General features: G+C 50.0%; 12 protein-coding genes across 12 annotated transcripts; 5 read left to right on the top strand and 7 right to left on the bottom strand.

The window, feature by feature from the left end:
- Positions 1 to 100: 100 nt before the first annotated feature.
- On the bottom strand, positions 101 to 1,312 carry PFICI_06115 (uncharacterized protein; the record flags this gene model as incomplete). Its single annotated transcript, XM_007834696.1, has 1 exon — positions 101 to 1,312. The coding sequence occupies one exon, from the start codon at positions 1,310 to 1,312 to the stop codon at positions 101 to 103; it is 1,212 nt and encodes a 403-aa protein (XP_007832887.1).
- A 2,066-nt stretch (positions 1,313 to 3,378) lies between these two features.
- On the top strand, positions 3,379 to 4,514 carry PFICI_06114 (uncharacterized protein; the record flags this gene model as incomplete). The annotated part of the gene is made up of 2 exons (XM_007834695.1): positions 3,379 to 3,633; positions 3,687 to 4,514. 2 exons carry the CDS (start codon positions 3,379 to 3,381, stop codon positions 4,512 to 4,514), a joined length of 1,083 nt encoding a protein of 360 aa, XP_007832886.1.
- A 1,388-nt stretch (positions 4,515 to 5,902) lies between these two features.
- PFICI_06113 (uncharacterized protein) lies at positions 5,903 to 6,628 on the top strand (the record flags this gene model as incomplete). Its single annotated transcript, XM_007834694.1, has 1 exon — positions 5,903 to 6,628. One exon carries the CDS (start codon positions 5,903 to 5,905, stop codon positions 6,626 to 6,628), a length of 726 nt encoding a protein of 241 aa, XP_007832885.1.
- A 933-nt stretch (positions 6,629 to 7,561) lies between these two features.
- On the top strand, positions 7,562 to 8,587 carry PFICI_06112 (uncharacterized protein; the record flags this gene model as incomplete). Its single annotated transcript, XM_007834693.1, has 3 exons — positions 7,562 to 7,588; positions 7,693 to 7,856; positions 7,924 to 8,587. 3 exons carry the CDS (start codon positions 7,562 to 7,564, stop codon positions 8,585 to 8,587), a joined length of 855 nt encoding a protein of 284 aa, XP_007832884.1.
- Positions 8,588 to 8,765: 178 nt separating this feature from the next.
- On the bottom strand, positions 8,766 to 10,478 carry PFICI_06111 (uncharacterized protein; the record flags this gene model as incomplete). Its single annotated transcript, XM_007834692.1, has 3 exons — positions 8,766 to 8,931; positions 8,981 to 10,160; positions 10,220 to 10,478. The coding sequence occupies 3 exons, from the start codon at positions 10,476 to 10,478 to the stop codon at positions 8,766 to 8,768; spliced, it is 1,605 nt and encodes a 534-aa protein (XP_007832883.1).
- Positions 10,479 to 11,805: 1,327 nt separating this feature from the next.
- Positions 11,806 to 12,426, bottom strand: PFICI_06110 (uncharacterized protein; the record flags this gene model as incomplete). Its single annotated transcript, XM_007834691.1, has 1 exon — positions 11,806 to 12,426. One exon carries the CDS (start codon positions 12,424 to 12,426, stop codon positions 11,806 to 11,808), a length of 621 nt encoding a protein of 206 aa, XP_007832882.1.
- An 885-nt stretch (positions 12,427 to 13,311) lies between these two features.
- Positions 13,312 to 14,184, bottom strand: PFICI_06109 (uncharacterized protein; the record flags this gene model as incomplete). Its single annotated transcript, XM_007834690.1, has 1 exon — positions 13,312 to 14,184. The coding sequence occupies one exon, from the start codon at positions 14,182 to 14,184 to the stop codon at positions 13,312 to 13,314; it is 873 nt and encodes a 290-aa protein (XP_007832881.1).
- Positions 14,185 to 14,818: 634 nt separating this feature from the next.
- PFICI_06108 (uncharacterized protein) lies at positions 14,819 to 16,009 on the top strand (the record flags this gene model as incomplete). Its single annotated transcript, XM_007834689.1, has 3 exons — positions 14,819 to 15,108; positions 15,171 to 15,237; positions 15,299 to 16,009. The coding sequence occupies 3 exons, from the start codon at positions 14,819 to 14,821 to the stop codon at positions 16,007 to 16,009; spliced, it is 1,068 nt and encodes a 355-aa protein (XP_007832880.1).
- Positions 16,010 to 16,198: 189 nt separating this feature from the next.
- PFICI_06107 (uncharacterized protein) lies at positions 16,199 to 17,631 on the bottom strand (the record flags this gene model as incomplete). The annotated part of the gene is made up of 4 exons (XM_007834688.1): positions 16,199 to 16,286; positions 16,339 to 16,657; positions 16,718 to 16,773; positions 16,826 to 17,631. 4 exons carry the CDS (start codon positions 17,629 to 17,631, stop codon positions 16,199 to 16,201), a joined length of 1,269 nt encoding a protein of 422 aa, XP_007832879.1.
- A 396-nt stretch (positions 17,632 to 18,027) lies between these two features.
- Positions 18,028 to 19,353, bottom strand: PFICI_06106 (uncharacterized protein; the record flags this gene model as incomplete). Its single annotated transcript, XM_007834687.1, has 1 exon — positions 18,028 to 19,353. The coding sequence occupies one exon, from the start codon at positions 19,351 to 19,353 to the stop codon at positions 18,028 to 18,030; it is 1,326 nt and encodes a 441-aa protein (XP_007832878.1).
- A 504-nt stretch (positions 19,354 to 19,857) lies between these two features.
- PFICI_06105 (uncharacterized protein) lies at positions 19,858 to 21,531 on the top strand (the record flags this gene model as incomplete). Its single annotated transcript, XM_007834686.1, has 1 exon — positions 19,858 to 21,531. The coding sequence occupies one exon, from the start codon at positions 19,858 to 19,860 to the stop codon at positions 21,529 to 21,531; it is 1,674 nt and encodes a 557-aa protein (XP_007832877.1).
- Positions 21,532 to 21,691: 160 nt separating this feature from the next.
- Positions 21,692 to 22,564, bottom strand: PFICI_06104 (uncharacterized protein; the record flags this gene model as incomplete). The annotated part of the gene is made up of 1 exon (XM_007834685.1): positions 21,692 to 22,564. One exon carries the CDS (start codon positions 22,562 to 22,564, stop codon positions 21,692 to 21,694), a length of 873 nt encoding a protein of 290 aa, XP_007832876.1.
- Between the last annotated feature and the right edge of the window lie 208 nt (positions 22,565 to 22,772).

The raw sequence follows: 22,772 nt of genomic DNA, 5'->3' as shown, positions 1-22,772 counted from the left end.
TTTACACGAATTATTTGCATGTAATGACTTACCTAAAGCATCAAAAGCCCTCACCTCGACTTCATCTTTTCATTTACCATCTCGCTATCCTTCTAGGGAACTACGATGTCGTCGGCTGCCATGCCGTCAATGGGCCCGGTAGAGGTCCCTTGTTGACTGAGATGAATATGTTGGCTGTCGGCGTTTCATTGTCAGGGTCATCGATGCGTTGCGGATGCTCACCAAAGCCTCCACCTGCCATAGGGGCTACCGTGTCCGCCTCAATACCTTGTCCGGGGAGTTCGACTGCGATTCTCGCCTTGTAGTCACTCTGGATGACAGCCCTGGTAGCACAAGCGGCGATCATTGACTCTCGAAGAACGGAAATTCGGGGTAGACCTACATATGTGCTGCGCATCATTTGCTCTGCCTCTTCCGATGTGTCTTCGAGACCAAGGTTTGCACGAACATTGAGTCGGCGCATGTACTCTTGTGCAATGCCAAAGCATTGGAATCCAGTCTGCCAAGGTTCTGTTACCTGCCCGTACTCTGCCTGGCCAAAGCGAAACTGTTCCGTATGAACAGCAATGCCTGCTCGTGTCAACATGACAGTGATCTCTCGTGCCAGAAGCCTATGCGTGCGTTCTCTGTTCAGGTCGTCATCAATCAATGGATTGAAGATCTGGATCGATCGGATGGACCGGTCGTAATAAAGGTCCACAAAGTCTTCCCGGCGGTTGGTATATGGGAACGTGGTGCCTCGCGACACAACGGTTGCCGGTCGTGCCTCGATTTCACCGACCACAAGACACCAGTGGGCATTTCTGTCATCTGCAATGTTCCTCCAGTTCCTGGGACCGATGCGCACTGCCCAGATGAATGTTTGCCGGGACCGGAGCGAGTCAAAAGCGGGATGCACCCACATGCTCCTATCTCCCTTTGGTTCGGTCACCACCTGGAGGTTCAGAAACTCGGTTTCGCTAGTGAACTGGGTGGCATTCTCCATGATAAAATAGCCCAGGAACCCGCCTGGGTGAGGAGTACTGACAGCCTCTGGCGTATCGAGACCGTTTCTGACAGTGGTCAATGCCGTCCACATGCTGTCGGAAACGACTCCGTAGTCATTGGACAGCTGAAGATAGCCCAGTCCAGCCATGGCACATCCTGTTGTCGTTGGGTTCAGAACCTGACTCGCAACTCGAGAAGTCATTGGAGTCGTGGAATATGACAACTCTCCGGTAGATATGACCTTTGCGGCCCGCGCAACCGGGGTGTGCACCTCTGCTGCATTGTGGAACACATTGGTCGAAGTTTGAGATCCCGGATGAATCATGATGACTGGTTATTTTCGCTTTGAAGTTTGTACTGTTAGGTTAGTGTTGATCTGATGAGGGAAGTTTTGATTGCTTTGGTAGGGTGCTCACGTACGGACTTGTTTTATCCTGATGGTAGTGGGAGAGGAACTTTGCCGTCGCAGGGTTGTTGATTTATACAACGATCTCCCTGCTGGCTTGGGAGTTTGGTGAAAGGATTTGTAATGAACAATGTTCTTGTTGGTTACAACATGCAGCATTGTCTAGGTTATAAAGACAAAGACGAGGCCGTGTAGTCAATAGGACAAATCAGAAATCTGCCTAGTAGGTGGTCGCAACACCGCCATTTGGGTCTGCGATCAACATCTGACGCCAAATTTTCTTTGTCTGACTGCGCCTTTGTTCCCAAATAGGACCTTCTGCTACGTCCAGGCCATGATGATCCCAAGATGCATATCGCACTCAGTTCATGCTGCCAAATGACGTGGACCTGCTTGCCAAATGCTTTCGCCCCCTTTATTGTTTAATTCATTCTTCCGGCACACCCTAGACCAGTTACATGTGGCAAAGCATCTGGTTATACTTCAAAGAAAACCAATAATGATAAGTGGAAAAAGGAGTGTCTGCTTGATTTCGGATCTCAATGAAACCAAAATGCAGTTGCGATGAATGCACAAAAGTCAAGGGAACAATGGACTGATACATGGTGAAATGGCTGTGGGAAGCCCGGAAACTCAGGTAATGAGCCTGTCCCGTACAATGAGCAAATGAATGAATGGGCAAGAAGTGAACAAAAAGGAAATATGTAAGAAATGAATGAGTGAATGAATGAATGAATGAATGAATGAATGAATGAATGAATAAGAAATGCAAATCAATGAATGAATAAATGTTTATGCGCTGGTTAAAGTTCGGGGCTGTGTGGGAGAGTCTATAGATTCCGATTAATGGCACCTTCAACAAGGACTGTTGACGAGAAGCTGCCACGGTGGCTGAGTGGTTTGAGTATCACTCTAAAGGATCGCTTGTGTCAAACTTTCGACGGAAAGTATCAACGATTCTTTCGAGCAAAACAGTAATGGAAAAGTCATCGGGATCGGGATAACTCCCCCCTGCCCCCCCGTTCCCACAGGCATTAATTTTCCGGAACCTCGATGGCCCCGACTTGTCGGACACGCGTGGTTTTCTTTTTATAGTTTTTATTTACTTCAATCTAGTTCTTTTCTCTCTCTTTTTTTGAAGTTGAATTTGTTGTACTTGTATATCATTTCTCTGAGCAAATAGTTCACGGCAGTAAGGCTAGCGAATCTTTTAGCACAGACGATAAAGTCCCTGAAAAAAAAAGGGGGGCGTTGTGAAAATCGACCTGTGATCTTTTCGAGGTGCTTGCAAACGGACAGGGTTGGTTCAAGATCAGGGCTGTGACGAAGCTTTCCCAGATTTAAATCAATGGCCCTGTAAGTAACAACTGCAAACGGATGGTGCCTTGAAGGCCAGGAGGGTTGGTTATTACTATTCAGCGTCAGTAGTTTGAAGAAAAAAAATAAGTTATACGGATCCCAGGTTTTTTTTTTCTTTTTTCGCGAACAACAGTTTTCTGGTCTCAAGAGGAAGGGATGCAACAGTTATCCAAACGCGCGATCATGGCATCAGTGAGGTACCTTGAAGAGAAGGTTGCACTGGGATCGAACTGCAATCCTAGAAGAGTTGTTTGAAAATGAATGGAACTGGCAGTGGAGATTCTAGCCAGCTGACAGCCTCCAATGCAAGCGACTGTTGACTATCGCGTTTGAGCACAAGTCCCTGTGTCTGACGGGGTGATGGCTACAAGTGATAGCACTGGCCACCTGGAACACCATCGATCGTCTGCGGCCGTTGCCATCTCCGGTATCTCGAGAATCCGGTGATACTCTGTCAAAGCCAGTGGCCCTACCTCATATTTTTTTTTTTTTTTCCAATTTTCAAACTTCTGAAAGCGCAAAATCACACGTCTACGCCCGCTGGAATACAAACAAACGCAGCATTACATGCATCAGACGCCACTCCACACACCCACCATACACCAAATAACCTTTTATTCATCAAAATGGAAATACCCAACGATCTTGAAGAATTCGATCGAGGTCAATTGCCACTATCTCTCGGCTTTGAAGAATTTCTGGGAGCCATTGATACTTTTCCCGAGGAGATGCCTTTTCCTTCGGTAGTAGTGGCGATGCTGGAAAGTCTCCGATCAGCCGAAAGGATCCGCGAAGACCGTGAAAAGCAAGAAGGCCAACGACGGAACCAGTCAGACACGTTGAGCTGCTCGGTTTCGATCAAGAGTGATGATTCAAACGAGGTATGATTGATTCAATGTTTGAGATCTGACAAGCAACTTAATTTGATATACAGAAGCGCAAACTCCACTCTCTCACGGATGTGCCACACCCAGAGGAGTTCGCAATACATAAGATCAACCCACGGCAGTTCTTGGCAGACTTTGCCCATCTTTTCGACACAACAAAATCAGAAGTTCTTGCCGGCGGGCTTGTTGTAATAGCTAAGACGCCACAAGCAAGCGTAGTATACGCCGATAATGTGTACAATTCATCCCAACCTGAGAAAGACATGGTACTGTGGACCGATGCGTCCTGGAACTTCAAGAACCCACGGCAGCTGGCGTGTTCTGCCATCGCGTTTAAACAGGTTCCGCACCGCGACTTATGGTGTGATGAAATAGCCGTCCTTCGAGGGCCGCGAAATGCGCCATTCGAGTTGTTCGGAATCCACCAAGCCTTAAAGGCTGCTTTACGACGGTATCCCCAGACTGCGAACCAAGAGGTGGTACAGGTGTTTACCGATTGCCAACGCGCAATGAACGAGATTTTGTCGCCAGACAAGGATCAAGGTGCCGACACACAAGCTCTTCTCGAGGCGATCAATTGCTTGGCTAAAAGGTTGGTGGAAAGGGGTTGCCGGATCGAACTGCACTGGGTGAAAGCCCATGACAGTGTTATAGGCAACGAAAGAGTGGATGCGTTGGCCTCGTCGGCAAGAAGAATTTTTCGGCAAAACCATAAATACCGATGGATCCCGACTTACTTGGAATTTGAGGAACTGTCGCTAAAGGCCATATTTCCGAAGCAGGGGACAGTTACCGATCGAAAATGGCAGGAAATGATCGAAGAATTTAGTTCGTCGTACGTTTTTTCAGGTCGAAGGCTGATCGATCAAGTTTGAAAGTAGTAAAGTAGTGGTATATGTTGGATTATCTGAATTCGGAAAAGAGTATAAGCATTTCTCTCCTATGCAAGCAGTTCTCTCTCATCCCCCCTATTCAGGTATTTCTCTCTAATCCAGATATTTTTAATTTTATTCAAACGTTTCTTTTACATCCAAGTATTCCTCTTCTGTTTACTTGTTTTTCACTTGATTAATGTTCTTGTCCTTGTTGAACTGTCAGTAAATCTCTTCGTTATTTTTGCGTTGGAAGTGTCGATATTTCCGAAAGCGGATTTTGGCTGCAGAACAAACACCCTAGTTATAATACTCGAGAATCAAGCACTGACTACTAGATAGTTTTCTATAGTATTGCGGCCAAGAAATAAGGTTTGCTAATTACGTTTAATCTATAATTCTGCATGGCTTCTCTTAATGATACTAAACAGGGTGACTAGAAATAACAAGAGACTAATGTATAAGTGATGAGTCGCATCGTGGTGGTCATACACACGAGCACGTGCCGGACTGTCAAGCCAATTGGCTCCAGAATGCAGCCGAAAATCCGGGGAAGCTTGGAGCTTTGTCGATCTTGTACATGACCAGCCAATTGTCGTTGATGACCAAATTTTGCCACTCGAGTTCCGGGCAGTCAAAGCTCTCAAAGTGTCGCTGGCCTGTGCTCATTCCCCGCTTTTGGAGTACCGGCGCTCTCACCCAATGACAGCCGCCCAAGCCCCAAAGACGGGACGAATTGGGCGAATCGGACGCGTCGGATTAATTCTCGAGAAAAATTGGCTTTGCGGCCGGCGATTGGCATGGAAAGGCGACACCCCGAGCCGACCGATCCTACCTACAGAAGCCTACCTAAGGTGCAGGAGTCGAGAACATTACACCTACACTTTGGACCTACTCCCCGCCCCCCCCAATTCTTCCCCAAATCCCATCCGAAAGAAACGTTGGTGGGCGGCCCAACTCTCTTTCTGGCTTTTGCAGCAAGTGGTCGTTTTTTGGTGCTGGGGTCGTACGACATCACTTACTTCTGAAGGGTGGAAACCTTAAGATCATATGTCGATGAGCGCCCAAGTGTAACACCAACCCTCGAACTTCTCCCCGCTCGTACGCATATTTCCATCTGCATCATACGATTGACGCACCTCCTCGCCACTGTCATGTCTAGCGACGACATTTGATCGTGTTTGAATGTGACCCACGAGTCCTCAATATCACCCAGACAGCAAAACGTTCCTCCTCAATTCCCATCCTACAATTGACGCACGCGGAAATCGATAGCGCACGACATCAACGACCTTTACGTTCTGTACCATCACCCAATTACTTTTCGAATTCAACGCCTCAACTTGGCTTTTCCCCATCTCCTTGGCCTACACCCTCTCACGAACGGCAAGATGGTTCTCACGCACACGACCAACCACAACTACTCTCACCCATTTCCGACAGTGACCCTCGCCTTCTTCCTACGATACTATTCCCCACAGCTCAATCCGTTCTCGAGTCATGTCCTGTCTACCGATACCATCTCGTCGCACATTGACCCAGAGTCAGGTCGACTGTATACGACACGTCTGCACCTGAAGAAGTCTCGTATGCCATCGGCCGTTGTCAAGCTCTTGCCGACGAGCATTACTGGCGGTGGTGGAGACAAGTCTAGCTTTGTGCTGGAAGAAAGCGTCGTGGACATCAAGGAAGGCTGGATGACTACACAGAGTCGGAATCTCAACTTTACTGGTGTGCTCAGTGTGACGGAGCAGCAACGATACTCGACGACTCCGCCGGAACAACAAGGAGCTGGGCTCTCTACCGTGTCTCGGCCCTTGTCACCTAGTACCTACGTCACCACTACTTTCTCCTACCGCTCCACTCTTGGTGGTCGCAAAGCCGCTCAAGACTCCGAGGACTCTAGTCCTTTGCGGTTTGGCGGTTGGATTTCTGGCTGGGGTGCCAAACGCATCCAGGGTAGCATCGAATCTATTGCCTCGAACAAGACTGATGATCAGCTGGTCAAGTCCCGCGACGGTATGAAGCTAGTCTTGGAACGTTTGCGGTCAAACGGGGTCATGGCCACTCTCCGAGAATTACGGCGTAGTCAAGGCAAGACGACATTTGATGTCTAAGAACTTGTGGCAGAGCACGGGTCTGCTTGACAGACACGCCACGTCTACTGGCTCACGGAAAGGGAAGAATCCGCGAGCAGATGTGCTGTCATGGTCCGGCAACGGTATTGCTCCGTGCCAGACGTACAGCGTCCAACTCAGTATGACAAGGGAAAGTGAGGCCAGCCACTGTGTACAAAGCCCCAGTTACAGCTTGATGATGTACGCCGTTGTATATTATATTTTACGGGAATTATTTCTTGATCAGCATGGCGTTTAGGACTGGAAAGGGAAGCAAAGCAAGGAACCAGGCGAGGAACAAAAAAGGGCCCGGCTTGGCAGTTTTCTATCAAATGGAGACGGACATTAGGAAGAAGAATGTCGGCGGCATCAACAAGTCTCCCCTCATGTACTGATATGAACCTTGTACACATTGTGTCAGATTGCTCACTCGCAACTGGAAAATAAAAAAGCGGGTAAATTTCACTGTCCCTGCTCCCACAATGCTTCCCATGTGCAGACCTTTCAATTTATGTACGTACATTCTTTATGTATCTCACTTCCACCCAGGTCGTATTGTACATGTAGTTCGTGGATCTCCAGCTGCAACTTGACCTACATATGTACTTGGTGCGGGTCGGAACTAACTTTGACCGTAACATCTGTCATCGAGTCCAGCTCGCTGGAGGCGCTGCCGAATTAAGGTGACTTCCTTGGACTGGGACCGCAAACGGTGGTGGGGCTCCACCAAAATCCGGTGTGAACACCAGGTGCCGCCCCTAGAACGCCAAACACCTCCCGGGCCAACACCAACACACCAACCAAACCCAGAAAACGCCACACGACAACACCAGAGGTCATCAAATGGCACATTAATCACAGAATCACACACGATCCCATTGCTTTTGATGCATATACGACTATTTACTTGACGAGCGCAGTGTGGCTTCGGACATGGCAACCATACCCGACATTCGTCGTGTAAGTCGTCTTTCTCGATACGCCCATCGGGACTCCTTCCTGGGCTTGCTCTGCTCTGGGTGAAGGAAAAAAAAGGGAAGAGCACTAACAAATTATCCGTGTAGATGAGCGATGACGAGTCATCCGGACCCGAGTCGTCTCATTCTGATGCCGACATGGTCGAAGAGGATGGATTTGAAAATTCTGTTGGCCATGACCGTACTCAGGCTACCTTTGCCCACATTGAGTCCACCCGGACGATGACTGCCGAGGAAACGGAGAAGTGGAAGTTAGTGACCCGTGTACAGCAGCAGCGGATTGCGCAACACCCCCGAACCATGGACTAATTATTACAGACGTTCTGGCCACAAGCCTGGCAACTATATTTGTCCCGAGTGCGGCAAGGGACTTTCCAGAATTGATTCACTCACGCGGCACCGCAGGTCAAGACATCGTGTCGGGCGGCAGTACTTTTGTCGCCTCCCAGCCTGCAGAAGACAAACCTGGGGATTTGGGCGGTTTGACAACTATCGCCGCCATATGGAGACTTCTCATGGAGTCATAATCGAGCCAAATGATATGGAAGAGAGACGCCTCGCTGCTCGTGAGCCTTCAACCTCGCAACCTCTCGCGCAGCCCAACATTGTGACAGAGCCTTCCCAAGCGGCGCAGGGCGAAAAGCGAGGCAGCTATCTTTGCATACCACTCCCTTCAGTCTCCACTAGCCAGGATGAGCGTCTCAAGGTCAACATTCCTCAGACTGTTCCCAAGCTATCTGCAGATTTCGGTGAACATGTCTCCCCGCCTCCAACTGCTGCTTTATTTGGATCTCTACGACCCGTTATCGAGGACCTGCAATCATTAGACAAAGACGAACTTATACGAAGGCTGCGCGCAAAGACGAAGGAATGCGAAGAGCTCCAACAACGAAACCGAATTGTCATGGCGGAGCGAGACGAGTATTTGGAAGCACTCAAGATATCCGAAGAACTAAGAGGAGTTGAACCAAGCACTGGTTAGGTTTTCATTTAGGCCATTGGTAATTTTAAAGAGTTTTGTAGGTCTCGTATGGACTACTGAGATACAGCACCTGGAGCCTCCACGAAGCGTTGCAAATTTCCTGGCCATAAGCATCCCATTTCCCATCAGCGGTATCTTTGCTCTCACTCATTTTGATTTGGCCTCTGGGTTTGATTTGTTAATCAACCGTTACGCGGACGCCTTTGCTACCATCATAGGGAAGCGGAACAAACATGTCATGGTCATATCGTACGTCTCTCTCCGTCGTCTCAAATAGCCTCATTTTTGGCCAAACACGAAGGGTCAAGGCTGCAACAACCAGGTGGAGCTCGCAAAATGCAAGACTATGGTAGTGTCAGCACAAATTCTAATATTCGAGGACATATTACATACTTCATGCCTATGCAAGCTCGGCTACCCCTGGAAAAGGACAGCATTTGCTTCTCAAGCTCTTTATTGCGCTCCATGTTCTCGTCGAGCCATCTCTCGGGAAGAAATGCGTATGAGTCCGGCCAAACGCTCTCATCGTGGTGGCTGATGGAGGATGACATTCCAATGGCGTATCCTTTGGGAATCACGTACTCGACGTCGACGGGTTTTCCGTTCCCTTTAGGCGTCCACTGGCCACGGTACAGCAGGTCCTCCTCGGTTGGAACCCGTGAAGTTCGGGCAGATACACCATATGATAATCTCAAACCTTCTTGGATGGCGGCCCCCAGATAGGGGAGTTTCTCCAAATCCGTCCACGTTGGCAAATGCTTGGGGTCTTTGACCACAGAGTTGAGCTCCTCAGTTAGCCTGGCCAGGATCTTGGGCTTCGTCAAGACGTGATAGGTGATGACAGAGACCGTCCAGCTTGTAGTCTCTGTTCCAGCACCCAGTACCGCGGAAGCCTCGTCCGAAAGCCGAACAATCGACTTTTCGTGTTCCGGCATGTCCGAATCCAACAATGAACCAAATACGGTAGGCCGATCGTGTATCGTGTGGGCTTTGTAGTCCTCCTTGGTGCTCTTGACCTGAGCAGGAATATCAATATGAAGCGTCTTGATCAGCAGTGCCATGTCTTCGGACATGTACTTGGTCAACCAGGACGCAGCGAGGGTAGCATGCTTCAGGAAAGGGAAGAAGCGAAAGATATAGACGGTCTGCAAGAACGCGTACAGACTGGCTCGGTAATTGGGCTCCCAGGTCTCTTGAGCTAGGAAACCGAAAGACTCGCCAAAAGCATACTCAGCAATAGCATCAGAGGTAAAACATGAGTAGGCCATTGTCACATCGACGGGTTTGCCACGGCCGCTCTCTAGGAGAAGCTTGTCGCACAGCCGCTGTACAAGGTCTTGTATGGATGGCTCCAATTTGGCGATCTGAGTTCGAGAGAAGAATTTGGCCAACGGCCCCCGACGTAATCTGTGCAGGTCATGGTCATAGGTCGCGAAACCAGAAAACTCCATGGCCGAACCGCTGACCTGGTGCCGAGGCTTGTCCCGCTTGCGTCCACCCACGGCATAGATTTCATCAACAAACGCACTGTCGGCGCAGTGTACTTCATGAGGACTGATGCGCACAATGGGGCCTGTCATTCCACAGTTTCAGTCCTTTGGCTCATGGTTCACAAGAAAGCTGAAATCTTACCATACTCGTCATGCATTTTCTTGATCTGCTGCGTGTACCGACCGAACCTAATGGCATCGTAATAGAACTCTGGCAGATAAGTCGCAGCAGCCAACTTTGGTCCCGGGATTCGACTGAGCGGATGCAGAGGGGAGATGTTCCATAGCGCCAAAGCGATTCTATAGCCGAGCCAGAGACCGAGCAGGAGTAGTGCATTCTGGGTCGTGAGGTGAGCCGTTACGCCAGCCGGAAGACGGCCGGACAAGTCTGCGATTGTCATTACGGTAGCAGCAGCAGCAGCAGCCGTGATATGATCGGCAAGTCACGCTATCCGGAAGACAGAGAGGCCAAAGAACTGGCGCAATCGCAGGTTTTTAAAGTCGCCTTACAAGATGCAATACTTTGCGACCAGGCTGCAGCAGTCTCTTTTGTATTTTGTGCAGAGCACCAATCATCCACTCCTCGGACTCGAAAGGAAACATTGTTCATCCGAATATCAAGTCTGATTCTTCCAATCAGAGCGTCGCCGTTGTCGACGGAGACAAGGTGCCCCAGCTGTTCTGTCAATAATACATGGGCTGCCCATGGTCTCTGGCGAATCGCACTGTTGCAAATGCCGATTGTTCTCCATTGTCGACAACCACGTTGTATTTCAACCCACCAAGCCCCGCTCTCTTTATATCCCACATGTAGCTGTCGCTTTACTGGCTGACTTTCGGGAATAAGGGCGTTTCGCTCTCCTGGGACGCAATAGCCGCAATTCCTCACCCTTGTGGCATACTCATCTGGTCAAGCAAATATTCATTCCAAAATGCTTTTTCGAGATGTGAATGATTTTTCACCGAGCTGGTGTTCCCACCTGTTTGGTTTCTTCAGCGGACCAGACCCTTGTCTTTCAGATAACGCAAAGACGCTTGACAGCGGCACAGCACCCTGAAATGAGCCCATTCCAGCAACATACTCCACTATCAGTCTGGATTTCTGCAGGGCAGAATGAAGAAAAAACTTGTGATCGCTGATGAGCGCCGGAGCTTCCCAATATTAATGCAGACCGCTTTTGAATCAGATGATGAATATCATGTTATGCCTTATAATATTCATATTCCATCAAGCTGTGGATCGTAATCGTGTCGGACATAGAGGCTCCCAATAGATCGACGGGGCCCCGTCGATCTATTGGGAGCCGGACATAGAGTTGTGTTTACGTAATGCATTGTAATACCTGAACATCCAGGGGCCAGAAGGGCAACACTTGGTTGCCCGCATTTTGTGAAAGGAAAACCAAATGTTGCAAGCTAACTTATGGATTCCCCCAGTGATCATATCGCCGGATTACCGACGTCTAATGTGTGCTAGGCTCACTCATGGTTCATGCGATCAAGACGTGTGCTCTTGCATATGTCTGCGCTATCGCGTGCATGATGTCGAGCAACGGCTGTGGACTCGTCTGCAAGATCCATGTCTAGGTAGTGATTGAATGGAGGCATTCTGGAATTTCCAAGTTCAAACCGAATAGCTAATTCTATTCTCAGCTGCGTGAGCACAAGACTGTCGTCGATAATCATGTAGTCTGACACAATTTGCCAGACCTCGTGACGTCTCCCGAACTAGAGGCTTTCAACATACGCCTTCAAATCCAGGCCTTGTTGGTCGAAAGATGATTGCAGCTGAGGCTTGAGCGTCAATACGAGAGGGGTCCCCAGTCCTGCATAGTACGTCTCATAAGAAAGATATCTCGTCTTGCCATCTCCCGCATCAGTCAGGATATTGGGATGTTCAGCCGGGGCAAAGGACAGGTTGAACGCGGGATCAAATCTCCAGGTGTTCATGAGGTATCCCAGACTGCTGTCGTCTTGCAGTACAGTGATTCTCTCATCACTCGTGGTGTTGATCAGAGGGATCAAGCCGCTGCTGGTAAAGGTCATGGGCATGCCGACGTAAACGTCGTCCGGCGTCTCCTGCACCTCTGGGGGCACGTCGACGTCGACGACAAACGAGTTCCAGACGTGGTAGTTTTTGAAATCAATCAAGGTGTCGTAAATGGTCTGCGCCGATGCGTCAATGATGAGTTCCGTGCACGCCATAAAGACGGCGCCCTCGCTGCCGTAGGTGGGCGTGGGCAGAGTGGTCAAGTCGTCGTCGGGGCAGTGAAGGGACGCCCAGTCAACCTCTGCCGCTGCCGCCAAGCCGAGCAGACCAAGCCATGTGTACCACCGCTGAGGCCGCATATTGCAATAAAGTGAAGGCGTAATACATGTATCATCCAAAGAGCGAAGCTATAGGGACGCAGGTGTCTTTAATACACAATATTGTTGAAATCTTTGCTGTTCTTGTTAGTCCGTTGCTATGGCCCTATGCAGGGTCCATTACCCTCTACGTCAGCGGCTATCCAGCGCACGAATCATTTTAATTTAATATCTTTGGACTGGAGACGTGGAGTTTATGATTGTGTACATGGCACTATTGAACAAATGTGGCATCTAGATTTCGTTAGGCGGCTTGGAAATTCGAAGAAAATAAGGGCATTGTGCGCATTTCAGCTGGTCGACCCCTGTATTCTCTAGTACCGAGGCGCCGGGAAGGATGGCGATCCCCGCTACAGCTGAATAGAGGTTGTAGAACCGTACTATCGAATCGCACGATCGTATATTTGTGACCAGATCAGATATAAAAGCAAGATGGCTGACCTACCACGTTGCGTCAGGGTTCTTTAAAGCCCGGTCACATTAACCAATGTTCGTATAACAACCAACCTTTTGATTCCCATATCATTGTGGCACACAAGCAGTGTAGTCCTGTCCTACTTCTCGTCCTGGCAATTATTGTCGCACTGTCAACATACTCATTTCCAACACCGCAGACCCACTATAATGTTCAATAACCGGGAAGCATTGGATCGTGCATTGGGTATAGGAGTACATTCAACTGTTCCTTACCAATATGTCCAGGTCTGGATATTTCTAAATAGGGTGCGCAATGCTGTCAACCCTCAGTCGGTTTGATCTAAGCTTCTAGACAGGGCGGACAAGGATTGGGAGATTACTAGATTTGGTTCTGGAACTGCGCTCTTTCATATCCCATATAAGAAACACTTCTAGGCATGGTATTCTTCATTAATCATACAAGACTATGCACCGGACTTCGATACTCTGTCTAGACTCCTCATCCTTGTAAGCGGGATCCTCGAATGCTGAATGCAAGGCCCTTCGCGCCACTTGCTTGTTCGAGTCGAAGCACTTGATCAAGAGCACTTCTTCGGGCCGGAGCTGGTGTTTGAAATACCATTGATGGGCCGGATTATGTCTGACGACCCACTGCTCCCCTCTGTAGCCGTCTTCCGTCATTTCGGCAGCCACGAGATCTTCATCAGGCACCGACTGCGAGTCGGCAACGGCCACGGGATCCTTGCGGATCGTCTTGATGGGGCGCCATATATTGATGATTTGGTATCGCTTATGTACTAGTTCGTCGGCCTCATCTGGGAGTTCCCATCTGAGTCGCAGCTCAGCTCCCTCGTAGGACTGGTCGACGTGCGTCTTGGTGACGGGGCCGCGGTTGGCCAGATTCTTTAATCCGAGATGATGCCAATGTGTTGGCCCGCGTCTCACTTTGTGATTAAAAACGTGGACGCGGTGAGCCCCAGTGACCTCTCGTAAAAGTCGGATACACTCGGGGTAGTAGACTTCAAGGATCTTTTGGTCATCGAGAAACTCCTTCTCGACGCTCTCGTGGCTATGGTACCGAAACCCGTGGCGGTCGAGCGTGTACTGGTCCTCCTCGCCACTGACATCTGTTATCACAAAATCGTGCGTTTGGTGCGGTCTCTCGTTGGTGATGCGCCCCTTGCCGATAACGATGGGTGTCGGACGCGAGCCGTCGCCTGGGTCATCCCAGTAATTCAATGTCGTCGCCACATGATGTTTCTTGTCTTGTCCATTCGCAAAAGACGGCGGCGGCTGCAACAGTTCTTGGTGGGCAGTGGACATTTCGCCTGCATTATCAGAGTGTAATAATGATGAATACAATGGTCTTGGTAGTTCGAGACTACAGCATGGTCTCTACAAATTAGGACGAGCGGCCATGACACGCTGGCAACACATCTGCCGTCCGTACAAGTCGCCACTCAAGATCCGAATGAGGGTTCCTTGAACACGGAGATATTTACCGCTCATATTATTAGCGACGGATCGTCCGAGGCGTATGGCGCTCCGGCTGGGCAGCTCGTTATCAATGCGCTTGCCCCTCTTTTCCTCGTCCCTTTGTGTTGCTCGAGATGTGGGAGATTGGGTAGAGTGACAGCACGTACGTTATCGCATTTTGAAACATGCATTTCCACGGGACGCGTGGTTTCGAGACTTTAGCCGGATTGGCCAGGATAAAGTCATGTGTGGCGGCATGCTCTCATGCTGTGTATTGGCAATATGCAGATTGAGCTGGAGAGGGGAAGCTATCCTCGGCATCACGTTTGCTCAACGCGAAGGAGGTCATGGTAATCGAGAACATATGCTTATAAGATGACTTGCCCAAGGGCTTATCAATGAAAACTATTGCTAGTGTAAGAGAGACTATCATCAATCTAAAGCGTCAATAACTGTAGTTGAATCCTTTACACTTGTCAAAATGGCCATCACAAACGAAGTTCCACGAACCGTCCAATGGAACGGGAAGAATGTCCCAGTCTATCCTATGGAGACAATCAGCTTCGAGCGACTGCTCTCCCAAGAGCCTGCCGAGCTAGAACGAGTAGTCCGCTGCTGCGAGACCGAGGGCTTCTTCTACCTCGACCTGTCAGGCATTGATGGTCGGAGATACCTGGAGGATCAAGACAAGACTCTCGATCTCATGCATCGCTTCTTTGAATCGCCTCTGGAGGCCAAGAACCAATTTGGTCTCATCTCTCCTCATCTCGGGTAAGCAACGGTTCCCTATTTGTGATACTTCTGGGGCTGTAGACTGATTGATGCGATTCAAGATATGAGCCAGTCGGCTCGCGCACTGGTGTCTTTGCAGACACCAAAGACGGATACGAAATGATCAAGGTGAGTGCCCAGTCACCAAGTGATTGCTGTACTCGAGACACCATTTAACACGTTCGTCTAGGTTTCTCGAGACGAGATTCAGAGGTCAAACCCTCACCTGCCAGATGTGATGAAAAACCACCCCGACATCAAAATTTTGGAAAACGGCATCGCCGGTTGCAATGTTGTCACCAAGACCATCCTTTCGGCCCTCTCCACCGGCCTCGGCCTTTCGGGAGCGGCGCGCTTCGAGAACTCGCACCGCAACGACAGGCCCTCGACCACGACCATGGCCATGATGCACTACATCCCGTCTGACCCGACCGTCGCGCAAAAGATTGGCCACCAGAAGCACACCGACATTAGCTCGCTGACGCTCCTGTACAGCAGCCAGTGGGGCCTCCAGATCCGACCGCCGCGCGCGCGCGAGTTTGGGTTCGTGGAGCCCAAGCAAGGCTGCGCCATTGTCAACGTGGGCGACTCGCTGCGCTTCGCGAGCGGGCACAAGATGCAGTCGTGCATCCACCGGGTCGTGCCCTTTGACCCGACCGAGCACCGCTACTCTATTGCCTACTTTTTGCGCGCCGAGGACGACACCATGTTTACCGACAGCGAGGGCCGGTACATCACGGCTGGCCAGTGGCACGACGAAAAGTTCTTTGCCTTTACCAACCCGCCCGAGCTGCAGGCTCAGGCGCCGCCTTCCATGTTGCTTGGTGGTATGACGGAGGAGGAGGATGAGGCGGTGCCACAGGTGTTGAACGGAAGTGAGCACATTGCCATTCAGGCATAAGCTTGGTTACTGGAGACTCATCCATGGTCTGTAGAGAATAGCAAGGGAATATTGTCATTCGTTATCACTGAAAGAAATAAAAAAATCTATTTGATGATATGATTTGGGTCTTGGTGCTTTTTGTGATTGTCCCGAATTTTCAATGGCGCATGTGGGTGTTTCAGAGACTGTCCGTGTAGACGAGAATACTCAGTATGGGTCGTCGTAATATGCCGTTTCTGCTGCCTCGTAGGCATCATAGGCCCAGATATCATTCTGTGCTGCAACATAGCCAATGCTAAAAATATCAGATTTTAGAAACTGGGGCGCATGGTTCATGAGCAACTCACTCTTCGTTCATGGCAGAGACATTAGAGTTTTCAGGCGTTTTGGGTGTCCTTGGCTCGATCTCTGTAGAAAGGCCGCCGCTCTCATAACGCTGGGTTGCGTGCAGCACTTGCTGAACCCTCCTGGATCTCAATCTTTCGTACATGGCAATAGCACCTGGAATTTGCTCCACGGCTTTGACATGACCCAGTAAAGAGCCGAGCGTGGCCGCGTCTTCCAGCCCTAGATTGAATCCCTGCGATAGACTGGGGCGCAGAGTATGGTAAGTGTCGCCTGCAAGCACAAACCCTTTAGGTAGATCCAAGCAAGATAAGCCAGATACTGAATACAGACCATTAGATAAATGTGACTTTGCAAGTGCAGAATCATGATGCTACATACCCTCGACGAGACGCCACTTGTTGACCCTTTGCACAGCCTTTAGCAACGCTGCGAGACTTGGCAATACAAGTCAGCCTTGGTTCACAGAAGATATGAGACGGTACTCACATTTTATCGCTTTCGCATAGGCGGGTTTTAAGCTCCTCAATGATTGCGTGCATACTCGAAGTTTCAGACGTGAAGTCGTCTGCCATGACTATTGAAAGGGTGAACAAACTACCGTCACGGACGTGGTACCCGGTAACGTGAGCATCCGTACCCCTCCAAATGTGAAGCTGCGCAGATTTCATTGGCTCGGACACTTCTTGACCATCGATTTTCGTCAAGTCAATGGTGACGCGGTATGCGACATTATCCGTCATGCGTGGCTGTATAATTCTTCCTAGGACTTTTGACCTCAAAGTTGACCATGTTCCGTCGGCAATCACGACAAGATCCCCGCAATGGGAGTCGCCCTTTTGTAGCTTGACGGAATGCTCATGGATATTGACATTACTCACTTTGGAGGAGAAATGTACCTCGACGCCCATTTCAAGGGCCCTCCGTAGTAGTCCGGCTTGCAAATCTGCGCGATGGTATGTGCATAGTGGAGAGCCACAAGTGCGCATGACGTCCGTATCGAATTGCTTCTTTTCGGCGATCAAATCGCCATTGAGGTCAAGAACTCGCAATATTTTCGGTGTAATGCGCATCGACCCAAGGATCTTGTTCAATCCCCATCTGGAAAGGAGTCTGGTTCCATTCGGAGAGCTCAAGATTCCAGCACCAAACGGTTGGGGTCCGTCCGTGGCCTCAAACACGGTCGCCGAGTGCCCTGCGAGAGTCACTGAAATCGCGGTAGCCAATCCACAGGGTCCTGCACCCACGATTAGCACGCGGAGTTTGAAATGATTCTGTGGTGCATCAGTCGACATCTTCGCTAGGGGATTAACCTAGAAGAGAAGAGGAAAAATGCATCGATGTAGGACTGGTATCTTGAGAGGAGTTTACCGGATGAATGCAAACAAGTCAAGACAAGATTAGCCGATTGTTACACACACGTCCTCGGCGCTTAGCGGCGTTGCAAGCAAGTTCTCCGGCGCCTGCTGAATAATGTATCTATTCGAAAATGGCAACTATCACAACATTCTTGACAGTGCCCACAAATTCAATCGCACGCTTGTATCCCTTCACTCCGATGCGAATGGTTTCGAGAATGGCATCTAGGTTCAATTCAGTCGCTGGATACAATTGATGGTCCAGGTAAGATATGCTAATAGCTTGTGCCACAGACCCCGATCACTATATTAGCCTATACTCAAAGTAATAACTTATACCTTTGCCTTGAATGTCCAGCCACTTTTAGCAATCCTCGCAGCCACTGCCATTATCATGCCCGCGACAATCGACGATCCAGCAAATATTTGTGCACCTAAATAACTCCCACCACCGCGTTGAATCAAAGCTCCGCAGATTGCAGGTCCGGTGAGATTGGCTAGACTGACAATGCTCATGACCATGCCGGTTCGAACACCTGTTTTGCTTGGATCTGGAGTCATTGTGGTGGCTCCCGCAGGAAACAGGGCTTGCAAGGCCGCTGCGACAAAACCATAGATGACGGCGAAGGCATACAGCCCAGCCTCTGTGTGGATCGCCGCCCAGGAGTATACGAGAATGCCAGCTGAGAGACTAAGCGGTATGATGAGGTTGAACAAGCCCGTGCATCGATCGGCAATTAGGCCTGGCATTATGCGGCCAATTATACCGACTCCGTTGAGCACTAGAAGCAGATTGATTGGCTTGGCAATGCCGATTTGATTTCGAGCGAATGTGCCCAAGAAGAAGAAGGCAAAGTAGAGGCCCCAAAAGTTCAAAAACTTGCTAGCGACAAAGAACATGAAAGGTGCCTCTTTGAACGCAGACGTGTCGATCCAGGATCCAGTCTTCCGTGGGGGAAGTCTGGGCTTGAATAAGACCAGGCAGGGCAGATATGTTACTAGCATGATGAATCCCATTGCTCTCAATGTCCAGGGGAAACCGAAATTGTCATAAAATAAGAGCTGGTTTATCATGACCGGGTATACGAGTCCACCGACCGCGGCACCAGAGGCTGACAAGCCAACAGCAACGGTCCGGTTTCTTTTGAAGTATTGGGAAGTGATTGATAATGCCGGAACGAATGTGAAACCGTTACCGATTCCCAAGCATACAGCCTGACCGAGAACAATGTGCCAGAACTTGGTCGCCAGCGAGGTCATGAATATCCCTAGAAGTTGTAGGAATACGCCAATGGCAAAGACGGGCTTGAAGTGGCCGGCATCTGATAGTCGACCGGTGATGGCGCCAATTGAAAACAAAAAGAAAACCTGACAACTTCCCACCCAGGAGACTGTAGATTCTGATTGCCCCAAAACGATTGTGTAATAGTATTGGAAGATGCCATAGCCATTCGCAACCCCCCAGGTGTTGAAGAAGACAATGTGCATTAGCAAAACCTGAGTCCAAGCAATACAACCGCCATCGGGAGGTTCTCCAGATTGGTGACTTATTGCATATCCATCTTTTTCTGTGGAGACTCCAGGTGAAGTTCCCCCATCTTCTACGAGGCAATCGTCACGGGCTGGTGGTGAAGTCGACGGTACTTGATTTTCTTGCATGGTGGGCATCGATTCTTTTTTGGGATTCGAACAAAACTTAGGGAAGTAAAGTTGAATTTCGTCCCCGCATTGCGTTCTGATTGATATTGTACAAGATAAAATGTCTGTCAGAGCGACTTCTTGCCTTGATATCGAGACCTTTGTCTGCCAACCAGCAAGTATCTACATTACCTAGACTTTAGGGTTGAGTCCATGTGCTTGGCCGTTCTTTCCTACTAAGCCGCCATCCCCGCCCCACCCGCTCTACCCGTATTTTCCATCCTTCACCGTCACTGCCTCGGCCATTGCCAAGTGACGATTCTTACCAACCGTACAGCGCGACAATCGGGGCCGATCCCCCAGCTTGAGCCTCTGAAAGTGCTCGATTGCGAGCTCGACTGAGGCTAATTGCATGTCACTTGCGCCCTGGGTGCGCCCCCGCTGTATCGTCGTCAGCACGACACCCGCTTGCCGCAATACCCGCCCGCTTCATGTAAGCTTAATCGAAGCTTACCCCCAGTTCCGATGTCTGTCCCACAAGGGCGCAAGAGAGCTCGGCTGGCTTGCGACACCTGTCGGGATCTGAAGCGTAAATGTGACGGTTCTGAGCCCTGTGGAACATGTGTTCGCTTTGAATATGATTGTTCCTACTCTGAGCCGGCTGGTCGCAAGAGCAGGAGGATCACGAGGATGCCGACGACGTCTCCCTCGGCGGCCGGGTCAGTATCTGCAAATCTAACCAGTCCCCTCATTGAGACTGGCCGCCCGGCAGTATCAAACCTGCACACACGACTTCGGTCGCTAGAGGCCAACTCTGGAGCGGCTTTCCTGCGCAGGCTTGCCCTGAGGATCGATGCCAACAATGCACCCCGTATGCATGCCTTTGCTTGGAATGCCTTCCTCGGTACGCGCTCTATCGTCCACACGCCAGTTGCACGGCCAATATTGGAGATGCTCTCAGAGGTGGACATGCGAGAGCTAGCAAACACATATTTCGAAAAAGTTGATCCTATTTACGGCTTCTTTGACCGCCAAGATGTCGACACCCGGATCAGAAGGCGCTGGGCAACGCTGACGGCTGCTCCAGCTGAGGACGCAGTGCTGTGTGGCATCGCGGCCCTGGGGTACTTGTTTTCTCATATCACAACGGGCGCATTGGAACTCGACCTTGCCGAATCAGCTCGAGCCATTTTGGAGCGGACCATGTTCGACCCTCCCTCGTCCACCAGTGTCACGGCTTGGACACTTAGAGTGACATATCTCAGAATGACTTCTACGCCTCACACAACATGGATGGCTAGTTGCATCTTGATGCACATGGTGGAAGCAGCAGGTCTACAGTACGAGCGTGCTCAAGAATCCATTCTCCTCCCGCACAGAGAGAACATCAACCCAGAAATCAGGAAGCGACTAGTGGCTGTTGCTCAACACCTGAATATTTGGGTCTCATTTGACATGGGCCGTTCCCGAGTAACAGTGGTCAATGTCACGACTGAATCCTTGATAGCCCGCCCAGGTGACAGCACAGTGGAATTGCTTGAACTCCTCCCTTATTCTCTCATGCTCGACCCGGAACGGTGCTCCAATGTTGTCGAGCTCGAGTCGGCCATGTCCATTGTTCTTGAGCGCACCCACCACACGCCGCCCTCTATTCTTGCGCAGTGCAATTTGATGCTGTGTCTCTGCCGTCGGCTTCAGTCCATGAACGTTGCTTTCACCGGTGCCACTCTGGAATCAATCCTGTCGCTTAGTGCTCAAGGCGTCTGGGCGGCATCGGCGGTTCTGGACAGTCGTTCACCGTGGCATCATATGGTTAATGTACCGTTCCAGGTCGTTTGTGTGCTCTTGGCGATCGATACACTCGCATCAACATCACAGCTCAGGGGTGCTCTGCAATGCCTTAATCGCGTTGCAGCCGTTTATAACACGGATGCCACGCAGGAAGCTCTTCGGACTGCTTCATTGCTTGTTTCTATTCATCAGAAATGGAAAGAAAGATTTGCTTCCAATTTAAACGACGCACTGAATGCCATTCCAGTCACGACTGGCCCACTGCTCAATAATAATGTCATACCGCCTCCAGAGGACACAAGCTGGTTGGACGATTTGCTTGGGGATCTATCAACTACACAGCAATTTGACCTCGATCGTTTACTAGACCCTCGCCCATTCTGGCAACTTGATGGTAACACAATTTAAAGAAGCCCGCTTCTAATCGTTACCAGGCCCGGGCTCGCAATCCCCGAATTCAGGTACAATGCACTTTTCCCAAAACAATCATTCATATCAATATTCCAAACGCCGAACAAGACAATATATGTACGATACGCGATCCTCGTTTTGAGCCCGACTTCCATTGTTAGAGCATATGCAACATGAAAGCCAAAACGCATGGCATCACTAGGAGCCACAGTGCTAGTGTGATTTCCGAGCCTAGCGACGGGAGAAGCACATCGCCCGACCATCCAGAACCGTCTTGATCGTTCCCATTCAGTGGTCGGCAATCCCTTATACCGGAATCGCGGCCCTTTTTGTACCCGGTATAGTATTCGCCGCCCAGAGTCGCCGGATGTGTGGCATATGCATGGTCATAACAACCGTCGTGGTAGCCTTGCCGATAACCGTCATCATAGATCTTGCTGTGCTTCTCGTAAAGACCAGCTCCTGAAGCGAGAGCGGTGGGTATCGAGACGGGAATCCAATGTCCTGTGGGGCTGCTGATGCTGCCACTGACTGTTGGGGAAATGGGACCAGCAATACTCCGCGATATGCTGGTCTCAAGCTGTTGTCCTTTCCCGCCTCCACTCTCATGGCTATTGCTCACCGATGAGGCAATCGATGTTGCTGGCGGCTTGCCTTTGTTGCTTTGGGATGAGGTCGGGGCATTTGTCAGGGTGGCAGTATTTGTAGACTCGGCAGCAGCACCATTCTTTGTCGTGGAGATCGCGTTTTCCGTCTTTACATTGTTACTGGTGCTGCCTTTGGAAGCGCTGACGGAATCCTTCAGCGTTGTCGATTGTGGCACAGCCTCTTGAATAGCTGTTTCGCTCCTGGCGATAATGATCATATCCTTTGCGCCATCGTCAATCAAGAATGGGGTAGCAGTCGGAGCTGGTATATGCAAAGCCGCGGTTGCACCCAGAAGAGCAAACACCGTCGATGAAATCCAATGGGATTCCGCGCTTAAAACCGTGGTTGTTGCAGGAGACAGATATTCCTCAAACGAAAACATCGTTTGCAGAACCGCACAAAATAGTCCAGGATGCCAAAGTTCACTTGAAGTGTAGAATGAGCTCCAGTCAAGAGTCCACAATATTAGGAAAAACCACCTCGGTAGCGACGAAGGAGACCAAAAGAAGGTATCCTAGAGGCCTTGGCCTGAGAAAAAGTTCCCTCAAGCGGATGAACAGCAGCATTAGAAGAAAAGTTAGAAACGCGTT

The sequence above is a fragment of the Pestalotiopsis fici genome (genome assembly GCF_000516985.1).
Source record: "Pestalotiopsis fici W106-1 unplaced genomic scaffold PFICI_Scf_4, whole genome shotgun sequence".
In the NCBI taxonomy this organism is placed as follows: Eukaryota; Fungi; Ascomycota; class Sordariomycetes; order Amphisphaeriales; family Sporocadaceae; genus Pestalotiopsis; species Pestalotiopsis fici.
Note: the sequence above shows the minus strand (reverse complement) of the source record. Positions and strands in the feature narration are given on the sequence as shown.